Raw genomic sequence first — 23,901 nt, 5'->3', positions numbered from 1 at the left:
ATCTCAATTATTTGTTCTATAGAGATATTAACAATATCTCTTCTATTTTTACATTTTAATCTATTATTAATAATAATTAGGGAACCTCCATGTATTGCCCTACTTCTACAAAACCAACTGACTACTTTATGTTCTCTAAAACTAAACTGGAGCTGATGACTCTTACGCCAATGTTCTGTAATACAAAATATATCTATATTACAGCAGCTCAAAAACAGTTCAATTTCTAATTCCTTACTAGATACCTTGTATATTCTGGTGAACAATATTTATGAGCTTTATATTATGATTATCTATAGCAGTAACATTTATATTTGGTGAATATAGCCTAATTTGTATGATGTTGCAAGAGTTGTCCTCCCTTGTCAAATAACTTGATTTAAATTAATTGAAGAAAAATCTTCATTGTTATATTTTTGTACATTAGTACTAATACATTCCCCAATAGAGACTTGTATGTCGATTATATATGAGTCGATATATTTGAGTATCTATCTCCTAAGTTTAAAGGTAATGAGCGGTAAATACCTAAGATAGAATAAACAAGATTACAGGTTGTTTATGTAACAGAAACTTGTGTCATAATCGACCTTAGCTTCCTGGACATAAGGTCAGCATTACTTTACACGTACAGTAGATAACTATCGAATACTATACTCACGGGAAAATACGTGACCTCCGAACATTATGAACAGACAGAAATTAGATTTTTTTTAAATGATAACAAGGGACGAGACGTGTAGGACGCAGTGCCAATTAGGATTCTAGAAAAATCCAAATTCAAAAACGTAAGATGGTAAGTCGTATTTACCCAGTAATATCACTACCTACAGCGTCCTTCAGAACGAAACACAATAAAACCTACACATTACTGCTTCACGGCAGAAAAAGGCGCCGTTGTGGTAGCAATAATCTAGCCGGCATCCTGTGCAAAGGAGCCTCCTCATAGGTAGGATACCTGTGAGTCCTCCTCAGTACAAATATGGCCATGGCTGCGATGACGGTGACGGTGACGACGGAAGCCAGGACACTAAGCCACAGCTTCCAGGCGCCTGCTGACAGGGGCTCGATGGCGGTGTCCGCCGGAGACAGCTCGGGGAAGTTGCCCTCGTTGCACAGGTCCCCCTGGCAGCACGTCACGTTCACTTGACCGGCGTGACGTTTGCGAACTCTGGAACAATTAATGTCTTCTATTTGAATGGCTGAAACACTTGGACTACACTGAAACTAAAAACTTACTTAATATTATTAGGTAAAAGTTCTCTACAACACATACACCAAGTCACACCATCACCCACACTAGCGGCAATTACTTTCATTACCTAATTAAGTTTACTTTATTTTATTAAGTTTCCTTTTTTTTTATGAAAATAAGGGACGAGACGAGTAGAGGTCAGTGAGTTAACTCAATTTTTTTCGACGTTTTCACAACTGTCATAGTGTAAGTATCTAGATGTATAAAATATCTAAGTCCAAATTGTAAATATTAAAAAAAATATCTAAGCAAATTTTTATTATTGATTGATATCCCTCACTTGTGAGATTTATTATGTCCAAGGTGAAAAATTCGACTATCAATAAGTGAAGTTACTATCTACAATTTTTTTTTTATTATATTAATGAACGAGACGAGCAGGACGTTCAGCTGGTGGTAATTGATACGCCCTGCCCATTACAATTCAGTGCCGCTCAGGATTCCTGAAAAACCCCGAAAATTCTGAGCGGCACTACAACTGCGCTCGTCACCTTGAGACATAAGTCTCATTTACCCAGTAATTTCACTAGCTTCGACGCCCTTCAGACCGAAACACAGTAATGTTAACACATTACTGCTTCACGGCAGAAATAGGCACCATTATGGGACCCATAATCTAGCCGGCATCTGTGCAAAGGAGCCTCCCACTGGTAATATAATATACCAAAATAACCATGTGCTTTGGGGACCCGGTGACTTGTAGCGTTGGTATTCATTACCTATTTCAAGGACTGGTCTCTCACAACTAAAACCAATGTCTAAATATCGATATTAAAAAACTATGTATAAACGGGCTTTAATCGTCTATAGTCTATACGCTATATTCTAAATCTAAGGTCCTGACGTACTTGTCTGGCATCTTTCTCCAGCATATTATAACACTAGAAATAAGGGATTGCTTGTAACTAATTCTAGTAGGCTTCATAAGATACATAATAGCTTTAAGGGTAAATGTATACACTTCTATAATAAAGTCCCAGCCACTGTTCAGGCATTATCTATAAATAAATTTAAATGTTTTATAAAAAAAAAATGGCTGTGTCGTAAATTCTATTACTCCACTGCTGAATATCTAAATGATCGGACAGCCTGGGACTAGATTGTGATTATTTTATATCGATAGAAATGACTGTACGATATTGTAAATTTTTATTGAAAAGAGCGCAAAAAGAAATGCTGGGAGAGTTTCTTACGCTGCTTCTTCTCTGTCAGAGCGCCATTTGTTTCCGAAGCGGTAGTAGTATCTAGATGTTATTAGAAATGACATCAAAAAGAATTCTAAAGGAAACAATTTTGAGAAAATAAATGCCTCTTATCAACCTTTTATAAAAGCGCTCTTCCTCTAGTACTCTTCATTTTAAACTTTTTCAATACATCCCCCAACTGATCGTCTGTTACATTGTCATGTACAAATTTAATTTGTTTGAACAATACATGCGAAGATTTACGAACCATGCGTCACTCTAACGGTTGTCTCAATTGATAAGAGCGCTCGGAGAGAAACCAAGAGGTCATGGGTTCGAGTACTGAGAATTTTGGGTACCTTTAATTAAACGTTAAATTTTTTATAGTTATCCCAGAAGTGGGAGATATCACTTTAATAATAACTAATTGTTTATATTGTCGTATTACAATTCCATAATGTCACTGTTTATGCAATTAATCCCTTAAGAGAACCGATTAATTTAATAAAAGGCATAAAAGGCATTTATTTTCTCAAAATTGATTCCTTTAGAATTCTTTTTGATGTCATTTCTAATAACTACTAGATACTACAACCGCTTCGGAAACAAATGGCGCTCTGAGAGTGAAGAAGCGGCGCAAGAAACTCTCCCAGCATTCTTTTTTTGCGCTCTTTTCAATAAAAGTATACAATATTGTACAGTCATTTCTATCGCTATAAAGAAATCATAATCTAGTCCCAGGCTGTCCGATCATTTAGATATTCAGCAGTGGAGTAATAGGATTTATGACAGAGCCATTTTTTTTAAAAACATTTTTTTTTTATAGATAATGCCTGAACAGTGGCTGGGACTTTATTACAGAAGTGTATACATTTACCCATAAAGCTATTATGTATCTTATGAAGCCTACTAGAATTAGTTACAAGCAATTTTTCTTTGAGAGACTGTCTATAACCAAGCTGATATATAGCACGAACAGCTCTCTCTTGCATTAATTAAAATGACATACCCCGGCTGGTTAGTCCTGCATGTAAAGTGATAATGATCCCGCCTGGTGGAACAGCCCCTTGTGTGCCTGAGCTCTCCATCAGACTCTCTCACCGTAGACTTGAAACAGGAGAGAGCCGAGCCACAAGTTCTTAATACTGCATCCTCCCCGTCTTCACATTCCGGTGACTCACATTGATGGCACTTATACCTGGGTATAAACATTACATTGATTATTAAATACTCTCTCGTGTATTACTTTTAATCTCAATCATTACTGGAAAGGCATAGGACTCAGTTACTACATAATAATATACCTCCCTGAATACTTAATCAACAAAGTAAACTTTTATTCTCATTCAGCATTTTTGACCAAATGAATAAATTTAATTCTAAAACAATTTGATTAAAAAAAAGAGGTTGGCGGTATTCTTGATACTGATCTCAGGTCTGAATGAGGAGATTTAAAAGTCCTACCGACACTACTAATTTTTAAATAGTGTTGTGCCTACCAGTGGGAGGCTCCTTTACACAGGATGCCGGCTAGATTATGGGTACCACAACGGCGCCTATTTCTGCCGTGAAGCAGTAATGTGTAAGCATTGCTGTGTTTCGGTCTGAAGGGAGCCGTAGCTAGTGAAATTACTGGGCAAATGAGACTTAACATCTTATGTCTCAAGGTGACGAGCGCAGTTGTACTTGTAGTGCCATTCAGAATTTTTGGTGTTTTTCAAGAATCCTGAGCGGCACTGCATTGTTATGGGCAGGGCGCATCAGCTACCATCAGCTGAACGTCCTGCTCATCTTGTCCCTCATTTTCAGAAAAAAAAAACATGAAACATTATTTTGTATTTAGCATAATGGATGATAAATAAATAATAGGATGAGTCTTAATAATAGGGCTAAAGTTGCCCATTCGGTAACTCTAAACCCAATAAGTGGTAACCCAATTTGACTAGTGGGTGTTCATCTAAGTTCAAATGATCACCTAGCTATACTAATAAGGACAAAATTTTCAAATTAAAAAATTGTCCTGTTTATTTCTAACTATTAATGTTGGTATAACATGAAACTTTCTTAATCTAAAGCATACCTTTTTTGAAATTTCCTCCTCCTAAGCAGCATAAGTATTTCAAAAACAATTAAAATCTCACACCAGATATGAAGAAATAATTATTCATTTATTTTTTATTATGTTTATAGGTTTATTATTTATATTTATTTATATACTAGCTGACCCGGAATTAAAAAGGAAGCATGCCATGCCAGTGTACATTAAATATTTTAACAAACACATTTTATGCACATTGCAATTAAACTTAAGATTTTATTTCCAGCTAAGTAACCACTAGTAACTACCAAAAAAATTTATAATGTAGAGTGTATTTTTTATAATATTGTGTTGTTCCAGGCTAGAAACCAACCATATTAAATAACGCTATACTCAAAACACCTGCAACTTATAAATTACCCAAATTAAATTCATATTATATTCAAGTTTCCTCACCGTTCTGTTCTGTTCTGACCCTTATTCTGTTTATAAGATGTTTTTTTTTTTTTTTTTTTATGGAATAGGAGGTCAAACGAGCATACGGGTCACCTGGTGTTAAGTGATCACCGCCACCCAGATTCTCTTGCAACACCAGAGGAATCACAAGAGCATTGCCGGCCTTTAAGGAAGGTGTAGGTGTAAGCGCGTACACCTTACGCGCTTTTTTTGAAGGTACCTATGTCGTATCGTCCCGGAAACACCGCACAAGGAAGCTCATTCCACAGCTTAGTAGTACGAGGAAGAAAGCTCCTTGAAAACCGCACTGTGGAGGACCGCCACACATCGAGATGGTGGGGATGATATCCTAATTTGTGGGGTGTCATGCGAAGGTGGAATTCAGCGGCGAATGGTTTATTTTGCATGGTCTTATTGCTTGTTTCAATACCTTTCTGATACATTCACTTAAATCATCATAATTATAATCAATCTATTAATACACATAAAATAATATGCATTGACAGAACGCTGATCCGATACCATGTGATCAGTTTCCCGGAATGGAAAGGTTAATATACAGATTGTTATTGACCATATTTAATAATTTGGGTGAAGTTGAGGGTGGCCATAGGGATATCTGGCAACACCTTAAAGAGCTATACAATTTGAGCCTGCTTGAAGTAGTATCTCTCACTATTGATGGACCCCAGAATATGGTCAAATAGGCACACAAGATTTGAGTATTCTGATACTAGGTCTGGTAATAAGGGATGTGTTAGTAAGAAAGAATCAGATTTGATGAACATTATTCAAATGCTTTCCTGCCTGGTGTTTCCAGGATGATTACATGGGTACCTCCAAAAAGACTGGCAACACTCATGTGATTCTTCTGTTGTGCAGGCAGGATGCCGCAGGATTAGTTACCGTTTTCCATAAAAATGGCATAATTTTGATGGAGTAAAGTTTTAAACAGTTTGTTATTTTTAAGTGATTACTCAGAAGCGAACATCTTCAATGAATTTTGGTACAAATTAAATTTGTATATTTAATCCCAGAAGTAAGGGATATCACTTAAAAATAACAAATTGTTTAGATTTGAAAGAGCAAAATCTCAAGTCAATTTCCTAATATGCAAGTATTGGGGTTGAGCAAGTTATCAATCTGTATCCTGTAGATGGAGCTACAACCTGACAGTTGAAAAAGACACACAAAAATTTCAATATATGCATCACACAGATGGTTGGCTCAGATGGTAAGTGTGCTCGGACGGAACCTGAGATGTGTGGGTTTGAGTCCCACATCATCCACGAATTTTGGTATAGATTAAATTGTTATTTTAAAGATAATCATAAGTATGACAAATGGACCAAGATTGCTCACTGCATTATATATACCTTGGGTGTTGTACCATATTCTTATCAATGGATATTGGGTCATCATGAATCTTATTCTCCGAATGAGTGCTTGGAGATTGGTCATCATCCTCCAAACCATCCAAGCCTGTGAGGCCCCCTGAAAATAAAACAACCACAGATACTGTAATGATAAAATAAACAATAAAAATTTAATTAAATCATTTTTTAAAGGAACACAGTTGCGAAAAAGATGCAGTGATTCACTTGTTCAGAACACTAGAACCAATTTATATTCTTTGCCTCAACATCAGGTGTCCTGTTAGCTCATTGGTCCTCCAGCTAGTGAAATTACTGGGCACATGAGACTCGAGCACAATTGTAATGCCACTCAGAATTTTTGGGTTTTGCAAGAATCATAAGTGGCACTGAATTGTAATGGGCAGGGCGTATCAATTACTATAAGCATAACATCCTGCTCGTCTTGTCACTTAATGTCATAAAAAAAGTACAAAGTTGAGTGTTTCTATATTTTCTAATAAATATAACTTCAGAGTTTGGGGTAAAATATACCCCATGCTTGTGTTAGTGTAATGTTTAAATTAACAGTGATGTATGAACTGATACATTTAAGTTTCTACTTGGCCCCATTGAATGTAACATCAAATTTTTTATTCATCATCAATGCATCATAATATTATATCAACCCAATTCGTCAGTTACCTTACAAAATATGTAAACATCTTACTGATTGTAAATATACCTTTTACGTTAATAGAAATGAAGAAATCACAAAATTGCAGTTTATACTAAATAAAAACATGGGATATTGATCAAAAACAATAATAAAAACATGTACCCAAAGGGTTGAATTAAAGTATGCTTGGAAATTACCAAAATACAAAATATAATATAATGGGCTTCTATGGTGTCATAAAAAGTATTTATTTGCCTTAAATAACTAGTTCAACTTACCATGACCAGCACTAATTATTAAAAATACGAACAAATATCCCACAATAACAACGTCCGCCATTCTTTAAATTGACAATTGAGTATTTGAGTTTGACATTTATATTTTTTAATTATTTATTTTTTACTTTATTTCTTTACAACATTGGTAACAAGACCATCAGCTTAAGCCAAAATACAGTAAAAGAATATTATTAATTATTTTTCATTATGCTTACTGATTACAAGTAATTATTAGGTTTATGAGTAAACAAATTCTTAATGTAGATTAGACCAATTTGATTTCTTTTTAAATTTTCTCGGAGCAAACATGTAGCAGTAAAAATAAGATGAGCTGTACATCACTGACTTAACTTTAATAAACTACGTGATACGTAATGCACTGAAAAGAGAACGACGTATCACGTAATATCTCACCTTGTCTGTCTTAAAATGCAAAACAATAAATTGAATCCATTTTATTTCATTGTTGATCAAGACATCAACAGTTTGGTGACCATCGCGTATGTGATTTAATGTACTGTTTTAAAGCAAAACAAAGTGTATCTTTTCTATATTGTTCGTTTCTGAAAACGCATTTGATTTTTTTAAATCAAAAATCATATAGCTTTCGTTGCTTAAAGCTGTAAAAGCCGTAATAGTGAGAAATCAGATGAAAAACGAAATTTGACATTTCACAGGTTAGTTTTTTGAGTTTTTTTTAAATTACTTTATGAAACACTTTTTATTATCCTTTCCGTATGTAAGTTAAAAACCTCATATGACAGCCTTTTTTTTAGAAAAACATGCTAAATATTGGTTTCATAGTATTATATATATTATAGTATTGTTATCGATACGATGAACATCGTAGTATATAGTAAAAATGACTGCTTCAAATCAAATAGATTATATTACCTACTATAACTACCAATTTAAATGTTCGCAAAACTCTGCGAGCTATAAAAATTTAGATGTCCTTTTTATGGTATATTAAGTAAGAAAAAATTTTTTTTTTCTATCAATTATATTGAAGCAATACCTGAAAAAAAAGACATTGTGCAATTCACACGTGGTAGAAATGAAACCTACAAAATTTTTGGCTTCAAGTTAATGAGACGAATGTAAAACTTCGGGAAGAGGATTATTTATTTATTTATTTATATGTATAAAGGAACTTACAGCGATTTATATTACATAAGGGTATGATAAACGATAACTATTACACTAGCGAAAATAGTTCCTAACAATGCTTACTACATAGTGAAGTTTTAAGACTTATTAAAAATAATTAGAAAAAAAAGAGCTAATAAATTGAATGATACAAATATAACCTTTAGGTAGTGGCGGCCTTAGGGGGTGGCGAACAGGGCAATCGCCCGGGGCCTCGCGCAACAACCCAAGCAAATTAAAAAAAAATTAACTATATTTTTTTAAATCGAAACTTTTGATTTGATCCTTAATTAATTATTAAGATTATAATATAACTGAAAATTAAAATAAAGTTAGTTAACTAATTCATTTATTCAAAACATAACTCAAAAATTAATTATGTAGGACTTGAATATTGCGCCTCGAAACATTTGAAGAGCGGTTCACTCACGGAATCACATAGCACCCGAATGAGCTTGGGAGTCGGGATATAATGTTCTGCTCCTTTATCGCTCGGAGAATCTCCACAACATATCTTTACGTTTTATTGAACATTACGTTCTTACAGTACCTATTTAAAGTATTTAGTGAGCTGGAAATGTGTAAATCATATAGTATTTGAAATCCTTTTGGACTACGATGTTGAATTTGCAAAATTTTGGATTCTTATAGTGTTGAATTCGCAAAATGTTGAATTCGTTAAAAAAAAATAAAGTTAAAAATTTACGGGACCCACAAGATTGAGTTCCTAAAATGTTGCACTTTATATAATATATTGTAATTGATATGATTGGGAAAACGACGAAGGTGTAAATAGTGTTAATTTAAAAGAGTGGTAATGAATTTCTTGCCACTTCTTCTCATTAAAGCTCACCCTTTTATGAAGTGGCGGTAAATGTAAAAAGAAAAGTAACCTTTTGACATTCATAAGTGTCATTTCCGTGGCCTACTCGAATAAAGTGATTTTGATTTGATTTATTGAGTTCGCTAAAAGATAAACCTGCAATATGTTGAATCCCAAAACGTTGTACATTTGTACTGTACCATCCTGTAATGAAACCTATTCAATGCAAATAAAGTCTATCTTATCTTATAGAATTTAACAGACTTTTATTCTTTTATAATTGCAAATGAAAATAGCACTTCCAAATAATAAAATAAAGGGATAAATCGAATTAGGTCGTGTGGATTTCGTCGTTGGGCCACATGTACCGGTTGTGACATATTACGTTCCTTGAGTTGGTGTATATAGACCGGTGGAACGCAAATTATTGTATTGTAGTATTTTATTATAATATATTATACGATCTCTTTCAATTTGATGTGGCTATTTGATGAGTTTATAGACCCACAAAGCAATATTAATATATAATATACACATTAGAAATAATAAATCAAAATTTTATCAAATGCATGTATTCTGAGTAAGTAGTTTTACAAAAATTGTACGTAAGTATTTTTAGTCTCGTCACTATGACAAATAATATCAAAATGTTGTCGAACGGTTGGTGCGTTCGTTTAGTGATATCCGTACTTCCCAAGAGTCTGCTCTACTTCCTTCACGTATTTCTCAGAAACTTTCTGCTGCCTCATCTCAGCAACCTGCAGACCAATATATGTCAGTTAATTTCCGAGGCTATTGTCGCTAATAATTGGAGGTAGATTAACAACATAGCCTACCCACGTGCTTATTATTGCCAATAAATATTTCCGGCTCCGGATTATATCCGGCTCGAAGGACCATAAAGATGTATCGTTTTTCTGCGCGTCGATGTCAGAAAACTTAAACTATTGATTTGTTCGAGTTTGCGTACATTGGGAAAAAGAGAGGCAAATAACCGCCTTACCGATGTGTGGCTATTTTGGATTTCCGCGCATTAGTTTAAATAACTTTGTTGTTATAGCAGCAATAGACACACATTGTCCAAATCTAAGCTGTCAATCTATTACGTTTTATACTGGATTCTTTGTAATAGGGTACCGGTTGGTTAGGTAAGCCTAAACTCAAATACATCGTGTTTTGATTACACACGATAATATGATCAATGGTGTAATATAACTCGAACACGGTTCACAAGTATGGACTCCGCAATATAGCGTCTACTTTGACCTTATAGAAAGGATACTAAAAAAACTTGTGAAATACATAAAATACCGAGCCGTAGCGTTTTCAAAGAACTACATATTTTCCATCTGCTGCCGCTTCAGGAGAAGCGTCGTACAGAAGATTTGACGTATTTGTGTAGCATACCGAACGATAAGATCGACTGTCCAGAACTCTGGACAGTCGACAGTAACTACTTAGCATGCCTGGATTAGTGGCGCACGCCTTTCCATTCCGGAACTCTAGCCTTTTGCATATTCCCAGGGCGAGGTGTAACTATCGTGCAAATAGTTATATTACTAGATACTGCAGAAGTTACAACTACTTGTTAAGTGAAGTAGATCTAGGTATATTTGCTACATCTAGCACCAAAATAAAAAGAACGTAAACCAACAAGTTATTCCAGATTAAATAATTGTAGTTATGTTAGTTTTAAAGTGTAATTATATTCTAGGCTAACAATAGTTATGCGAAAACACTAAATAAAGGAGCTGTAAATAATTTAAATAATTTCATAAGATATCATTGTAAGCAAGCTGTTAGTTTCCCAAATAATTGTATAATAAAAAATAAAATAAAATATTGATGTGCAGAAGAAATAGGGAATGAGAGATACAGTCATGACAGATAATACATAATAGACGTTCATGAGCCTTGGGGTAATTGGTCTGGTGTCTTTTCATCATTATCATTTCAGCTGGAACATGTCCACTTTTGGACAAAGGCCTCCCCCAAAGATCGCCATGAAGATCGGTCATGCGTCATACTACGGCGATCTTGACCAGATCGTCGGTCCATCTTGTGGGGGGCCTACCAACACTACGCCTTCCGGTACGTAGGCGCCATTCGAGGACCTTACTGCCCCAACGGCCATCTGTCCGTCGAGCTATGTGCCCTGCCCACTACCGCTTCAGTTTCGCAATCATTTGGGCTATGTCGGTGACTTTGGTTTACCTACGGATCTCTGATTCGATATCGTAGGGAAACTCCGAGCATAGTCCTCTCCATTGCCCGCTGAGCAACAATGAGCTTCCTCATAAGGCACATAGTTAGCGACCACTGGTGTCTTCGCTCCTATAGAAAATTAAAAAAAAAATGAATAGAGTGGTTCCACTTTGTTTTATGTGGGCATTGTAGGCCCTTTTCGCCCAGTGCGAGTTGAGTTCAACTTCACACAGATCCATTGACCATCTTCACAAGTGTGTGTAAGTTTCCCCACAATATTGTCCTTCATTGTAAAAGCATCAAATAAACGTTCATACGAGTTCGAGAGATTATCGAATACCCACGCGCCGTAATTCGCTCCAATGCCTCCCGGTTGAGAGCCTGAGCTCTGGTACGACACGACAAGTGTGTTTACCTTCTGTTTGATGATCTTCCTCTCATATTTATCCTGCTGCTCTTGCTGCATGCGTAGCGCGACTCCCTCATTATGAACCTTTTCTCTTAGTTCCATCCTAATAATAACAGACAAAATAGTATTTTCTTTGATTAACGCGAGTGTAACACATTTAAATAAAATACTATTTAAATAATTTGTGAAGCTGTTGAAATTAAAATATAAACATCCAAATTTCGATACAGAAGATGGGATAAAATTATCTAAAACCTGAGATGTAATAATCTCCAAATTAAAGACCTAAAACTACACATAGGAAAAGAGAAGAGGACACTGTCAGTATATTTTGCCAAAAACCATCTGTCAACAGCAAATACCACCTCCTAGCCAACAAATGGCGTTAAACTCCGCAGTGACAACTATGACAGATACTATCTCGATTCCTGTCAACCGTAGTCCCCCTGAAAATGTGCTCTGAAAGGTTACGAAACGTCGATTATAATAATAAAACTGTAACTCTTACACTAAATCATAATATTAAAATACAGTTACAGTTACACGCATTTTAATTCTATAGAACAGAATAAAAAAAGGCGAAGGAAATAATTTGACTACCAAGTCAAATAATCCCGATTATATGGTGGCAGTCTGGTAGCGGATCATATTGGGTGGTAGTAGTAGAGTCAAAAGTAAGGTATCTAGGGGGAGATGGGGTTAGAGGGAAGAAGAGCGAACTTGCGTAGTGCCTATTGGCTCGCCAGTCGTGTTCTGTCCTCCGTACCGATACCGCACCCCGGGCACTTCAAGTGTGCAGTCACGTTCTAAATTGTATTGTTATTTGTTGTTTATTGTTAAGTTTGAGTTGTTCTCTATACACACACTCGCATATAAACTCACCCACACACACACACACACACACACACACACACACACACACATATTCTATTGTTGAGAATTTTTTTGACGTCTCTGGTACGTAATTAACTTTGTACAGAAGTACTTAAAACTTTAACATGAAATATTTTACAATGTATAATATTTACGTTCTCAACAGAACCTACCCATGCGCAGCTATCCTCTCCACGTTTCGTTCAGCGCTATACTTACGTGCCGCCACTTATATGTCGCATTGTTCATCGCACAATATTATTATTATTACCATCCGGACCGTACCGAGTACGACGCCGCACCAATTGGTGGGCGGCGCCCACTCGGCCGTCCAATGGTCCGGCCAAATCCGATTATGTATTCATAGCGTATCTAGAAATGAGAACTCGATGGAGAGACTGGTAGTTCAGGGCCAGGTGGAAGGCAAGTGAGCACGCGGTCGATCGCTAACCCGCTGGATAGACGCCATCACAAAGGCTACTGAGTCCACCATAGTCCAGTGTACTCGCAACGCCTCTAATCGTCAGAAATTGAAGCACATCGCCAGGAGATCTACCCTCAGAACCTTTCTGAGGGTAGATCTCCTGGCCTTATATTGACCCACCGAACACCCCACCATGTACCTCGTCAGCGCAATCACGACCACTCTGACAAGAGTGTCCGACAAAGAAGAAGAATTTATAGTTTAAGTAATGCGCAGTGGAGTTGGGGACTGTGAGCTCGTTAGAGTAAAAGTGTTCTATGACTGTGAGGAGCTAGGCCGAGTTCATGCGACAAGTTGTTTTGCACCCAGCTTCTGCTATAATGAATGAATTATAAACTAGTACAAAACCCCGGTCTATTGGACAGGAATTTTAAACAATCCTATCGGTTAATATTGACACTCGTTCCAATTGACAGGCAGCCTTATAGTTAGAGATTTTGTCATTATTGATGAATAGGTATAAGAAAATTAGTAGAGATATGTAGGTAATAGGTAGAAAGATGATGGCGTTGGTATGACTAACTGGTTGGTTGTACTCGTAAAGATAGACTTTACCTGCCCCTCTCTTTGTCGTTGATCTGTTTCATAATCTCTTGTCTATGTTTCTCAATACGCGCCTTACGCTTGTCATCCAACTGTCAAAAAAAAATCTGTTTTTATTCGACGTCAACCATATTTTTTTTTATGACAATAAGTGACGAGACAAACAGGACGTTCAGCTGATAATAATGGATACGCTCTGCAACAATGTAGTGCCGCTCAGGGTTCTTAAAAATCTCAAAAATTCTGATTGGAACAATACAATTGCCCTCGTCTCCTTGAGATATAAGTTGCTAAGTCTCGTTTGCCTAGTAATTACACTAGTTACGGCGCCCTTCAGACCGACACACAATAATGCTTACACATAGCTGTTTCACGGCAGAATAACCGGCATCCTGTGCAAAGGAGCCTCCACTGGTAAAGCCTTTATCCACTTGTGTGTGGGCGAAGCAAACTTCCGCTCAAACACAAAGTGACGCTGTACAAAACCATCGTACGGCCCATACTGTCAATGCAAGCGTCGTTTTCGCGCACACCCGACCGAGCTACTTACGTCGTTTGAAAGTAGTTCAAAATAAATTCACGCGCATGGCAACCGGAGCCCCGTGGGTCATCCGAAACGTTGACCTTCACCGCGACCTAGAGCTTCCGACGATAGCTCAACACTTTAAAGAGATCTCGCGACGCTTCTTTGACAAGGCGCCTAACCATCCCAACATCTTGGTTAGGAAGGCATGCGGGTACACCCCGTTCACCATAGTCTCAACCCAATAAGACGTCCCAGACACGTAACGGTAGACCCGGATGACGACATCACCATCGCGAACGCGACACCCACACAAACACCGACACAGACACGCACACACCGCCTTCGCAGGCGTAGGCGCGGTCAACCACCGCAAACCACTGGCACTCGTCACTCTGACGATGGCCAGCGGCCCGCACCCTAGATACACCAAACATTGTTTTGATACCCGACGAGACGTTAGTCCTCGCCCTGTAATCGTTTCACTACACTCACTCACACACGGACTGACTGACGGACTTACATACACCACTTACACAATCACAAACACACTCCACAAACAGACACAAACACAAACATACATGCACACTAACATTTACACTACTTACACAGATACAAACATACATACATACAATCATAAACACATACACACACACTTACATACATTACACTAAACATCACCACACTCGCCGGCGAGTGTGTTCTTCTCATCTTTTCATCTTCATTTCATCTTCATTTTCATTTTCATTCTCTCTCCTTCCTACAAGCACACAGCCGGTCTGAGGTTCGAGTCTCCTTAGGAGACGCCCCGCGGCTGTTGTTGCGTAGTCTTTGCGGCCTCCACGGCCCACATCCTACTTCGCTGTGAAAGCCAGGGCTGCTAACAGCACAGAGGAGGTTTTAGTCGGTATGGGGCGTCCTGGTCGGTATGGGACACTCGAGTCCGACATATTACGCCCCGTTCCGGGGCGTAAATACGTAACAGTATTTCCTCCTCTCAAAAAAAAAAAATCCACTGGTAAAAAATTATATGCGTGCATCAACAATTAGTGAGATCAAGTTTCTTATTATGTTTCAGCATTGAAGGGACTCTAAAAAGTCAAAGTTTGAAATTTATTCTTTTTTTATTTAACCCGGAAAATGCTTTAAGAAAGGATAATTGGTTTCGCATTCCAACTAGGCGCGGCAAACCTGAGACCCATTAAAATAATTTCATAGACAGGTTTGCAAAATTCCCGGCTACCTCTTTCTCTTTCCGTATGAACTCTTCATTCTGCCTCGCCGCGTTGTTGAAACTCTGCTCGTCTTTTGCGATCTCTCGCGCGATGAGACGGTGAATGTCGTGGATCTGATAAAGGGGAAGAAAATATATTATAAGACCCTTGGATAAAGATTTATTTTAATTTATTTTATGAGTCTCTATACAAGTCACATATTATTATTATGAATGTGTGACATTCAAAAGTGCCTGTCGTGGTCTAATTATTGAATTAAATATATTTTAAATCTTCTGTAGGTACACATGCGTTGTCTTAAGCACACACTGTTTCCTTTTTTTGACTGACTATGATTCGATAATTTACCTCATGTCACATTACGTCTTCGTGACGGCATAGCTCTTGAGTTATCAATAGTCTCAAAAATAGATTCTTTAAGAACTGTTTATTGATATTTCAGTTAAGCGAAAAGAAACAAATTGCGCTCTTAGATAGGTAAAACAGTAGCTACGTATTATATTAGTTTATACGTCTAGATATGTGGCAGACGTGAACACGTCGAAAAAAATAAACGTAGTACTGTTAACCTTTACTTTCAGCAACGCACGCACACTATAGCAATGTTACGTGTCGCGAGTTAAAGACGAGTGTACATGACAAGCTGCGTCTTACACTCGCGAAACGACAGTCACTTTGTTTGTGTGTGTGTGTGTTAACAGCTGTCAGTCTATCTAGCTATAATATATTATCTTAAAAATAACTATAACATAACATTACGTAATTGCTAATGCCAAAAATAATCTAGTCCCAATCTGCCTCAACTTTTAGATAATCTGCAGTTGAGTAATAAGATTTACTGCAGAGCGTTTAATATAAAACTTTTAATTTATTCAGAGATAATTTAACTAAGGAACTTAACATTAAAGTGTATTAATTTAATCTTTAAATGATTGTGCGAAGTTAGTTCAGCAAGCAGTCGTCGCTCTACAAATTCTACTTTTGATCGTTTGTTTTTTTAGTATACGCACAGAACTCATGTAGCTATGACGTCACTAAGATGGCGGATGTTTGGAGAAAAAGTGACGAGACGATTTCAATGCAATTTTGCTCGGGATTTTTCAAAAACCAGAAATTATGATTGACATCGCTATTGCGCTCGTTATTTTGGGACATAAGCCCCAAAATCTCATCAGCTCAATAAATTTGGTAGCTATGGCGGCCTTCAAACCAAAACACAAACGATGGTTGCACACTACTGATAGATGGCAGAAAACGGTGCCGATGTAAAAACAGTTTCCATTCAGCCGGTGCCCGATTATAACTTATTGATAATTCTATATCTATATTTTCCATTCCATTTCAGTCGGAAGACGTCCACTGCTGGACAAAGGCTGCTGCTCCCCCAAAGATCGCCATGACGATCTGCCCTCATCCAACCGGGTACTCTGGCGATCTTGATCAGATCGTCGGTCCATCTTGTGGGGGGCCTACCAACACTACGTCTTCCGGTACGTGGTCGTAATTCCAGGACTTTACTGCCCCAACGGCCATTTGTCTGTCGAGCTATGTACCCTGCCCACTGCCACTTCATTTTTGCAACCATTTGGGCTATATCTGTGACTCTGATTCTCCTACGGATCTCCTCACTTTTGATTCGATTTCGATCAAAATATCACCCCGATTATATTGCCTGTCACAGTTAGCAAAAGCATGGAAAGTCTCATGTGCCAGCCTCCACTGTCTGCAGTTGGTATAGATCAGACCTGTTGCACTCGCGCCTCGTGCAAGCGCTTCATCTCCCGGTTCCGCTTGATGGCTGCCTCCCGCTCCTTGCGCCGGTACTCTCTCTCCACGTCCTCCTGGATCTTCAAATTCCGAATGCGCTCCAGTTCTTCCTTCAACTCTTGCTCAGCCTAGAAAAGTAGGTCGCCTTTGAAAAAGTTCATTAATCTTGTTAAAAATATATTCGATGTACAATAATCTTAATACAAGTGTAATCTTTTAATCCGTGTTCTTCATTTTTCCTGAATGTGCATAAAAAAGATAATATTCACAGCACATATAATTTCTCCTGTAATACAGACGTAAATATTAATTTTTACTTGAAACTTCTATTAATTTGCTCAAGCACAACAAAGTAGTAGGTAGAAGAGTACGAAATCGAGATGTTATAAATAACCTACCAACATTCCATTTACCTCCAACTTATTTATAAAGATGAACCAAAGATATTCTCAACAGCTTTACAACGGTTACCATTGAAAAGTTTTGTCAATGATAAATGCGGAATATAGGTTTATATTTCATTCTGTCATAAGCTCGCCGACTCAAAACGCATTTGAAAATAGTTTAAATCCTTTTCTTTCACCTCTGTATTGAGATGTTAATATGCTAGATTTTTGTGCCCGATAAAAGTTATTTGCAAAAAATTTATACCTTCTGTGCCTTTGCGATATGATCGATTCCTTTTTGCTTAGCCGCCTTGATAGCTTCTTGTTCTGCCTTATTCCTCGCCTCTCGTTCCTGCTTCTGCCGTAGGAACTCCGCCACGCGAAGATCCATTATCCTGTCTTCTTCGTTCTGCATCTGCTTGTAGTAGAGTAACTCAGCATTACCTGCGAAATTAAACATCACATTAAACGATTGCAATTCGCATTACATTTGGAACTACAACATAACGAATAGCTCTAAGTCAAATTTGTCGTGCAAACATTCGAAGAAATCCTCCATTTTCAGCCATCTCGTGCACAAAACCATATGACAAAACTAATAATCGGGCAATAATGAAAAGCAAACCCTTTAAGTGTATTTCTCTTTTGGCTTATCGATAACAATATTGGCCAACTCAATAAGATACGGTGAACGAGTTAATAATTGATGTACCATCAACATACACGTTTTAGTATTGACGCCAAATGAGGCGATGCAACGATTTTTATCTATGTGTAAGCAATCGTGGAGATCCTATCTGATTCCTACTTACTTACCCTCAGGGGTAAGCGAACTGCCTATATGACATCCCTCACTCACTGCTGATCATCCTTTATTATGTTTTGCTGATTTAAATAGCCCAATATAATTTTGATTCGGATCCTATCTAATTTACCCCGAAGACGACGTAGTACGTAGCACGTAGCACGTAGACGTCTGGCATTCCACAACCGCGCGTTTTGTCCGAAATTTCTTGCCTCGCACAGCCACTTTGTGGAATCAACTACCGGCAGCGGTCTTCCCGAAGAGATACGACTTAGGGACCTTCAAGAAAAAAGCATACTCCCACCTTAAAGGCCGGCAACGCATTTCTTGACACACCTGTTGTTGCGGATGTCCATGGGCGGTTGCCTCACCTCTCCCCATTCCGTGAGCCTCTTGCCCGTTTGCCCCCTCTCATATAAAAAAAAGGACGAATATCTAATCCTCATCAAATAAGCGAGGCTTACTATTATGTCGCTACGGAACATTGAAGACAAAACTATTTTACATCAGGTGGTGGCATATATTATTTGCTTTCCTATCATAATAATAAGGTACTCAATTCACTCCGCATGTACGATGTGCGATGAGAGAAGAATATTCATGCACCCTGGTCAAGGATTTCCTTAAGTTTAGCGCAGCGGCCATGTTTTTCTTTCAGCTTCTGTGCCTCGTCAATCTGCATCGCGATGTTGGCTTGGTTCACTCTGATACTCTCTTCCTCGATGCGCTCCGCTTCCATTATCTGAGAACGAGGTGGGGAAAACAGATAATAAATAAGATCGTTTTGGTAATACTATAAGGATCGAGACAAAATATGGCGTTAATGCGTTCATATGTATATGAGCGTCATTTCGCCCTCAATATTATGTCAATCAGGGTAGTTTTCCAATTACAGAGACCAGAAAAACTAGTTTGGTATGCGTGAGAAGCTACGTCTCGAATACGGATTTGTATGACACCTTGTTTTGTTGTCATAGTCTATCTAGACGTTTTAATGATCTACTGAAGAGCGTTCAGCTGTAGATTCTCAAATAACATAAGTTAATTAATTAATTAATGAGGTTGCTATCTCTATTAATATTTTTTGGTCCATTTGAAGACTAATTCACGTTCCAATTATTTAGCAATTCATACACAATTCGGCATTGTGCCCTACTGAGTCGCATTATGCTCTGTAATTGGAAAACTGCCCAAATGTTTTCAACAAACTTTGGCAGTCTCGTGCGCCTTGATTTGCTCCTTCAACGCGGCCAGGTTCTGCAGCCTCAACTCATGTCTCCGCTCCTCCTCCTCCTCAGCTCGACGCACGGCTGCTTGACGGTTCTCCTCCATGACAGCATCTAGTCTGAAGTACGCATTCTAATATTTAGCAATCATATGGGACAGTGCCGGATTAAGCAAGGGCGGGGCCCATAAAGAGACCCTATGACATTAAAGTGTTATAAGACTTAATGTCATAATGAAAGGACATGGGTTGCGATTATATCCGATGAAATTAATATTGGATCTACTCAATAGTGTATTGTCGTCTATTTTTCCTTTATTTCACCTATTTTTAGACTTTATGGAGAAATTTCATACCAAGAAGAGGTCTACAACCTGCCAATGGTTTCATCCTAAAGTAATCGAGTTTGTGTTTGTAGTATTTGTGGCGATTGCATCCACATTAAGTTGGCAGCCCAGGTTTTTTTGGAGTGCCAACTGATCACATAAGAGAGAGCCAGATAGATATAGATGCCGGACACTTGATAACAAAGGACGCGAGTTGCTAATAGAGAAGCTAACTTTTACCCGCGAGTGTTATAAGCACTTGTATCATATAAATTATAACTGATAAGTCTTGTAGCTATACTTACTGTCTTCTGTAATAAATCACGAATGGAAAACGTAATACTTGAGACCTTAAAAGGGAAGATTAGTTATTTATCGAAGCTTCAGGCCCTTTTTGCCATTTTTGTAAGCAGGAGACCACACTTCACAACAGTATTCAATTTTGCTTCGAATTAAGCTGTTGTGCAGGTGTGAAGAATTGTTGTTTTTGTAATCATTAGACTATCTAAGAATAAAACCCAGCAATTTGAATGAAGTTGTCACTATAGAAGTATAGAATGTATGTTTATCGAATCTTAATTTGCTATCTAATATCTATAAGTGACGTTACCTACGTATGTAATCGGTTTCCTTCAGTTTGTTACCCAAGATTTTATAAGAACTCATCAATTTATTATTATTATTTATAATGTTTTCTTGTAATTTAAAAAAAAAAATTAAATATATAGTAGTTAGTCTCCCATAAGTTGTAATAATTAAGAAAACTTATGCAACTACGAAATACCGAGTACCAACAGCAATATACTTCGTTCGCAATCTTAAAGTTACCTTCGTTGCTCCTCTTCCATTTCCTTCTTGATAAGTTCCATCTCGGCGATTTGAGCATCTCGAATGGCGTGACATTTGGAGGCCAGGATGATGCGGTTGCACAATCTTGGCCCCTGCATGTTGTCAGCACGAAGAACTGGCGACAGAAACAAAATTTAATGCTGTAGTTGTACCAGGGACTCATACAGTGCAGGTGGAACTATCGGCAAATTGGAAATTTAGTTCTTCTTATTTATTTGCTATAGCGGCAAGAATCTACAGTGGGAGACTCCTTTGCACAGGATGCTGGCTAGATTATGGGTACCACAAAGGCGCCTTTTTCTGCCGTGAAGCAGTAATGTGTAAGCATTATTGTGTTTCGGTCTGAAGGACACCGTAGCTCTAATATACAAAAGAGGAATGGTGTCCTTACTCTCTGCTCTGGACAACGTGTGAGCAGTCTGGTCTGGTCCCTCGAGCTCGGCGTCAGCAGCGCTGGCAGCCTCGGCGCCTGGCTGCGGCTTGAGTTTCTCTTTGAGCCTCTGCTTCCTCATCTCGGACTCTTTGGCAGCCTTCTGCACTGCCGCCTCTTGGGCGTGCATCGCGGCGAGTGTTTCATCTTGAGACACTATCTACAAGGCAAGCACATTGAGACTGCATTGAATTCACTTAGAAATGCTCATTCATCAATTCAAATCATAAGAACATGCGTCAATAAGTGTTATCAAATGGTTACGTATTTAAGTGGAAACGTTTTAGTTTGACTATATTTCAACGTTATTATATTATCATAAGGCTTCCCAAAAATATGTATATTCATAGGCATAATTTTCTAGAAACTGTGATAGTCAAGATATTAACACGAGTAACAAACATAAACTTGTTATGCCTGCTACTCGGTTTTACAACATGATCCCAGAAGAAGTAAAAAACAAATGTGTTACGAAATTAAAAAGAATTGAACGTTTGTGGTAAATGTTACAATAACATAAATTACTTTCTTAATACCTATTTATATACCTTATTAAGTAGGCTAAATAAGTTGTTAGGTGATTTAAAAGATGGGCTGGGAGTTTCTTATAAGTTCTCCTTATGTCAAAACCCCTTTATGAATTGATGTAACTTCATGACGTTTACCAAGCGTTGTTGAAATATGTTATATGATAATGCCACCCCATATGATAAATAAATTTAAATTTTTATTTCACTGTATTGTAATGGCAGGGTGTATCACTTACCTACAGATGAACGACTTGCTCATCTCGCCACTATTTCTCAATAAAAATGAGGAAAAAGAGGTACGGGAAATGCTTTTTTTATATTTTCCAAACTGACGTAGAAACCCCACTAAACTATTTTTAGCATTTTTTAAAAGAAAAGATAAAATACAACTTAGTTTATTATTATCGTCGCGTCCTTGTTGTCGTTGGTAATAGGATGAAGACTGACTTGCGTGTATTTATTGCGGGTAGCTGGGTAGAAAGTTCCTAGACAATCATTATTATTTATTGAGCTCCTACAAAAATAACTTAAAGAATTCTTTGTCTACGCACCTTGGCTTGTTTCTTCAGCCGATCAAACTCGTTTTTATGCATCACTGCAGGGTAGAAGTTGGGCTCAGTCTTTGGGACCAGCAGTTCCCTCCATCCCCCAACCTGCGGCACCAGGGTGTACTCATGTTTTGGTATCTCACACTTATGTATCGGCCGCTTCGTAGCTGGGAATTTGAGACGGCATACTGATGGTCTGTAATAATCTTTCATTTCTAAGCCTGTTATTATTTAGCATTACGGTGTGACAAGAAATACTTACACGCTTTTTGCTTGGCTGGGATTCAAAATACGCACGTTTGTATTTAGGGATAAATTTGTTGCATGAGTACCTTATTGTTAAATGATCTAACAAACACTGCTTAACATTTTTATGGTTTTCCTATCTAGGAGGACAAATTAGATTAAATTTACCTAATGGTAGGTCACTACGCCCATTCCTTGTTGCCGCACCAAAGGAATGGCAGAAAAGATGCAAGTATGCGTAAAGAGGTAAACCGAAATTGTAATATTGTATATTGAGGTAGATATATTGTGAGCATTATAGTTATTGTTACTGCCACTTTTACCAGTGGGCGGCTCCTTTGCACAGGGTGCCGGCTAGATTATGTGTACCACAACGACGCCTTTTTCTGCTGTGAATGTGTAAGCATTATTGTGTTTCGGTCTAAAGGTAGCGTAGAAAAACGTAAACGTAGCTAGTGAAAATACCGGGCTGACGAGCGCAATAATTGTTGTGCCGCTCAGAATTTTTGGGATTTTCGAAAATCTTGAGCAGCACTGCATTGTAATAGGGCAGGGCGTATTAATTCCTATCAGCTGAACGTCCTGCTCGTCGCGTCGCTTATTGTCTTAAAAAACACTGCGATTACGTACTCGAACTAAGTCCCTATAATAAAAAAATATACTAATTCGTGGTAGTTGACTTTAACCTGATCAACAAATAATGAATACAGTCGCAATATCGCAACCCATTCTTCTTTACCTGTGAAGTTGGTAGCACCCTGGCTCACTCCCTTTATGAACAAGGTGATACTTAATATCGTCATGAGGATTTTTCGTTGGTGGTACTTTAGGCATTATAAATGATACTCTAAAAAACGTAATGAAAACAATTCGTTATAGATCCAACTTGTTGCCTAGTAACAGATTGCTTATTGCCAGACGAAAATAAAACGAAACAATAATTATTATTCCTATTCTTGGTTCTGGGTCCTTAATTTTTTTTTTGTATAGCTACCTACGTCTTTTGATTTTGGTACTGGAAAAATAGCAGAATCATAAAAATTTTTTAGATCTTTAAATTTTTTATTTATTTCTTTTAAATAAAATGCGTCACGTTTGGATTCCATTAATTTATGGAGTTTGTTTCTGGTTTTATTATATTGTAGTCCGATTAAGGGATCATAACTACTCTTTATCCAAAGCTTATATAACTTGTTTTTTTTTTCGCGAAGCCGATTCACGTTTCCATCTATCCAAGGAGCTGTGTTTGATTGAGTTTTGTTTTTTTTTGTATTTTATTAATTTATAATTTCTTGCAACCTCT

At 37.6% G+C, this 23,901-nt stretch overlaps 2 protein-coding genes across 2 annotated transcripts in view; both read right to left on the bottom strand.

Moving 5' to 3' along the window:
* Positions 1–7,305, bottom strand: part of LOC126969985 (activin receptor type-1) — a 33,413-nt gene extending 26,108 nt beyond the window's left edge. Inside the window, exons 1-4 of the mRNA XM_050815643.1 lie at positions 7,243–7,305; positions 6,310–6,427; positions 3,449–3,637; positions 959–1,171 (exon numbers count right to left, since the gene is read on the bottom strand). Coding sequence (XP_050671600.1) covers positions 959–1,171; positions 3,449–3,637; positions 6,310–6,427; positions 7,243–7,303 — 581 coding nt within the window. The 5' untranslated portion in view covers positions 7,304–7,305. The remainder of the gene's footprint in view (positions 1–958; positions 1,172–3,448; positions 3,638–6,309; positions 6,428–7,242) is intronic.
* Positions 7,306–9,776: 2,471 nt separating this feature from the next.
* Positions 9,777–23,484, bottom strand: LOC126969990 (cilia- and flagella-associated protein 45). The gene is made up of 12 exons (XM_050815651.1): positions 23,338–23,484; positions 22,356–22,548; positions 21,236–21,434; positions 20,824–20,959; positions 19,654–19,789; positions 19,051–19,186; positions 17,905–18,083; positions 17,232–17,381; positions 15,495–15,599; positions 13,741–13,820; positions 11,835–11,931; positions 9,777–9,972 (listed from the first exon to the last, which is right to left on the bottom strand). Exons 1-12 carry the CDS (start codon positions 23,430–23,432, stop codon positions 9,889–9,891), a joined length of 1,590 nt encoding a protein of 529 aa, XP_050671608.1. The 5' UTR covers positions 23,433–23,484; the 3' UTR covers positions 9,777–9,888.
* Positions 23,485–23,901: the final 417 nt, after the last annotated feature.

Source organism: Leptidea sinapis, chromosome 19 (genome assembly GCF_905404315.1).
Source record: "Leptidea sinapis chromosome 19, ilLepSina1.1, whole genome shotgun sequence".
NCBI classification, from domain to species: domain Eukaryota; kingdom Metazoa; phylum Arthropoda; class Insecta; order Lepidoptera; family Pieridae; genus Leptidea; species Leptidea sinapis.
Note: the sequence above shows the minus strand (reverse complement) of the source record. Positions and strands in the feature narration are given on the sequence as shown.

What these genes read in the sequence shown, in the direction of transcription:
- LOC126969990 (XM_050815651.1), bottom strand. Translation starts at nt 23,432, where the DNA reads ATGCCTAAAGTACCACCAACGAAAAATCCTCATGACGATATTAAGTAT. An exon ending in ATGGAAGAGGAGCAACGAAG is followed by an intron (nt 19,790 to 20,823) that starts GTAACTTTAAGA and finishes TGCGTACTTCAG; the next exon opens with ACTAGATGCTGTCATGGAGG. An exon ending in GGAAGATCATCAAACAGAAG is followed by an intron (nt 9,973 to 11,834) that starts GTAAACACACTT and finishes ATTGGTCTGCAG; the next exon opens with GTTGCTGAGATGAGGCAGCA.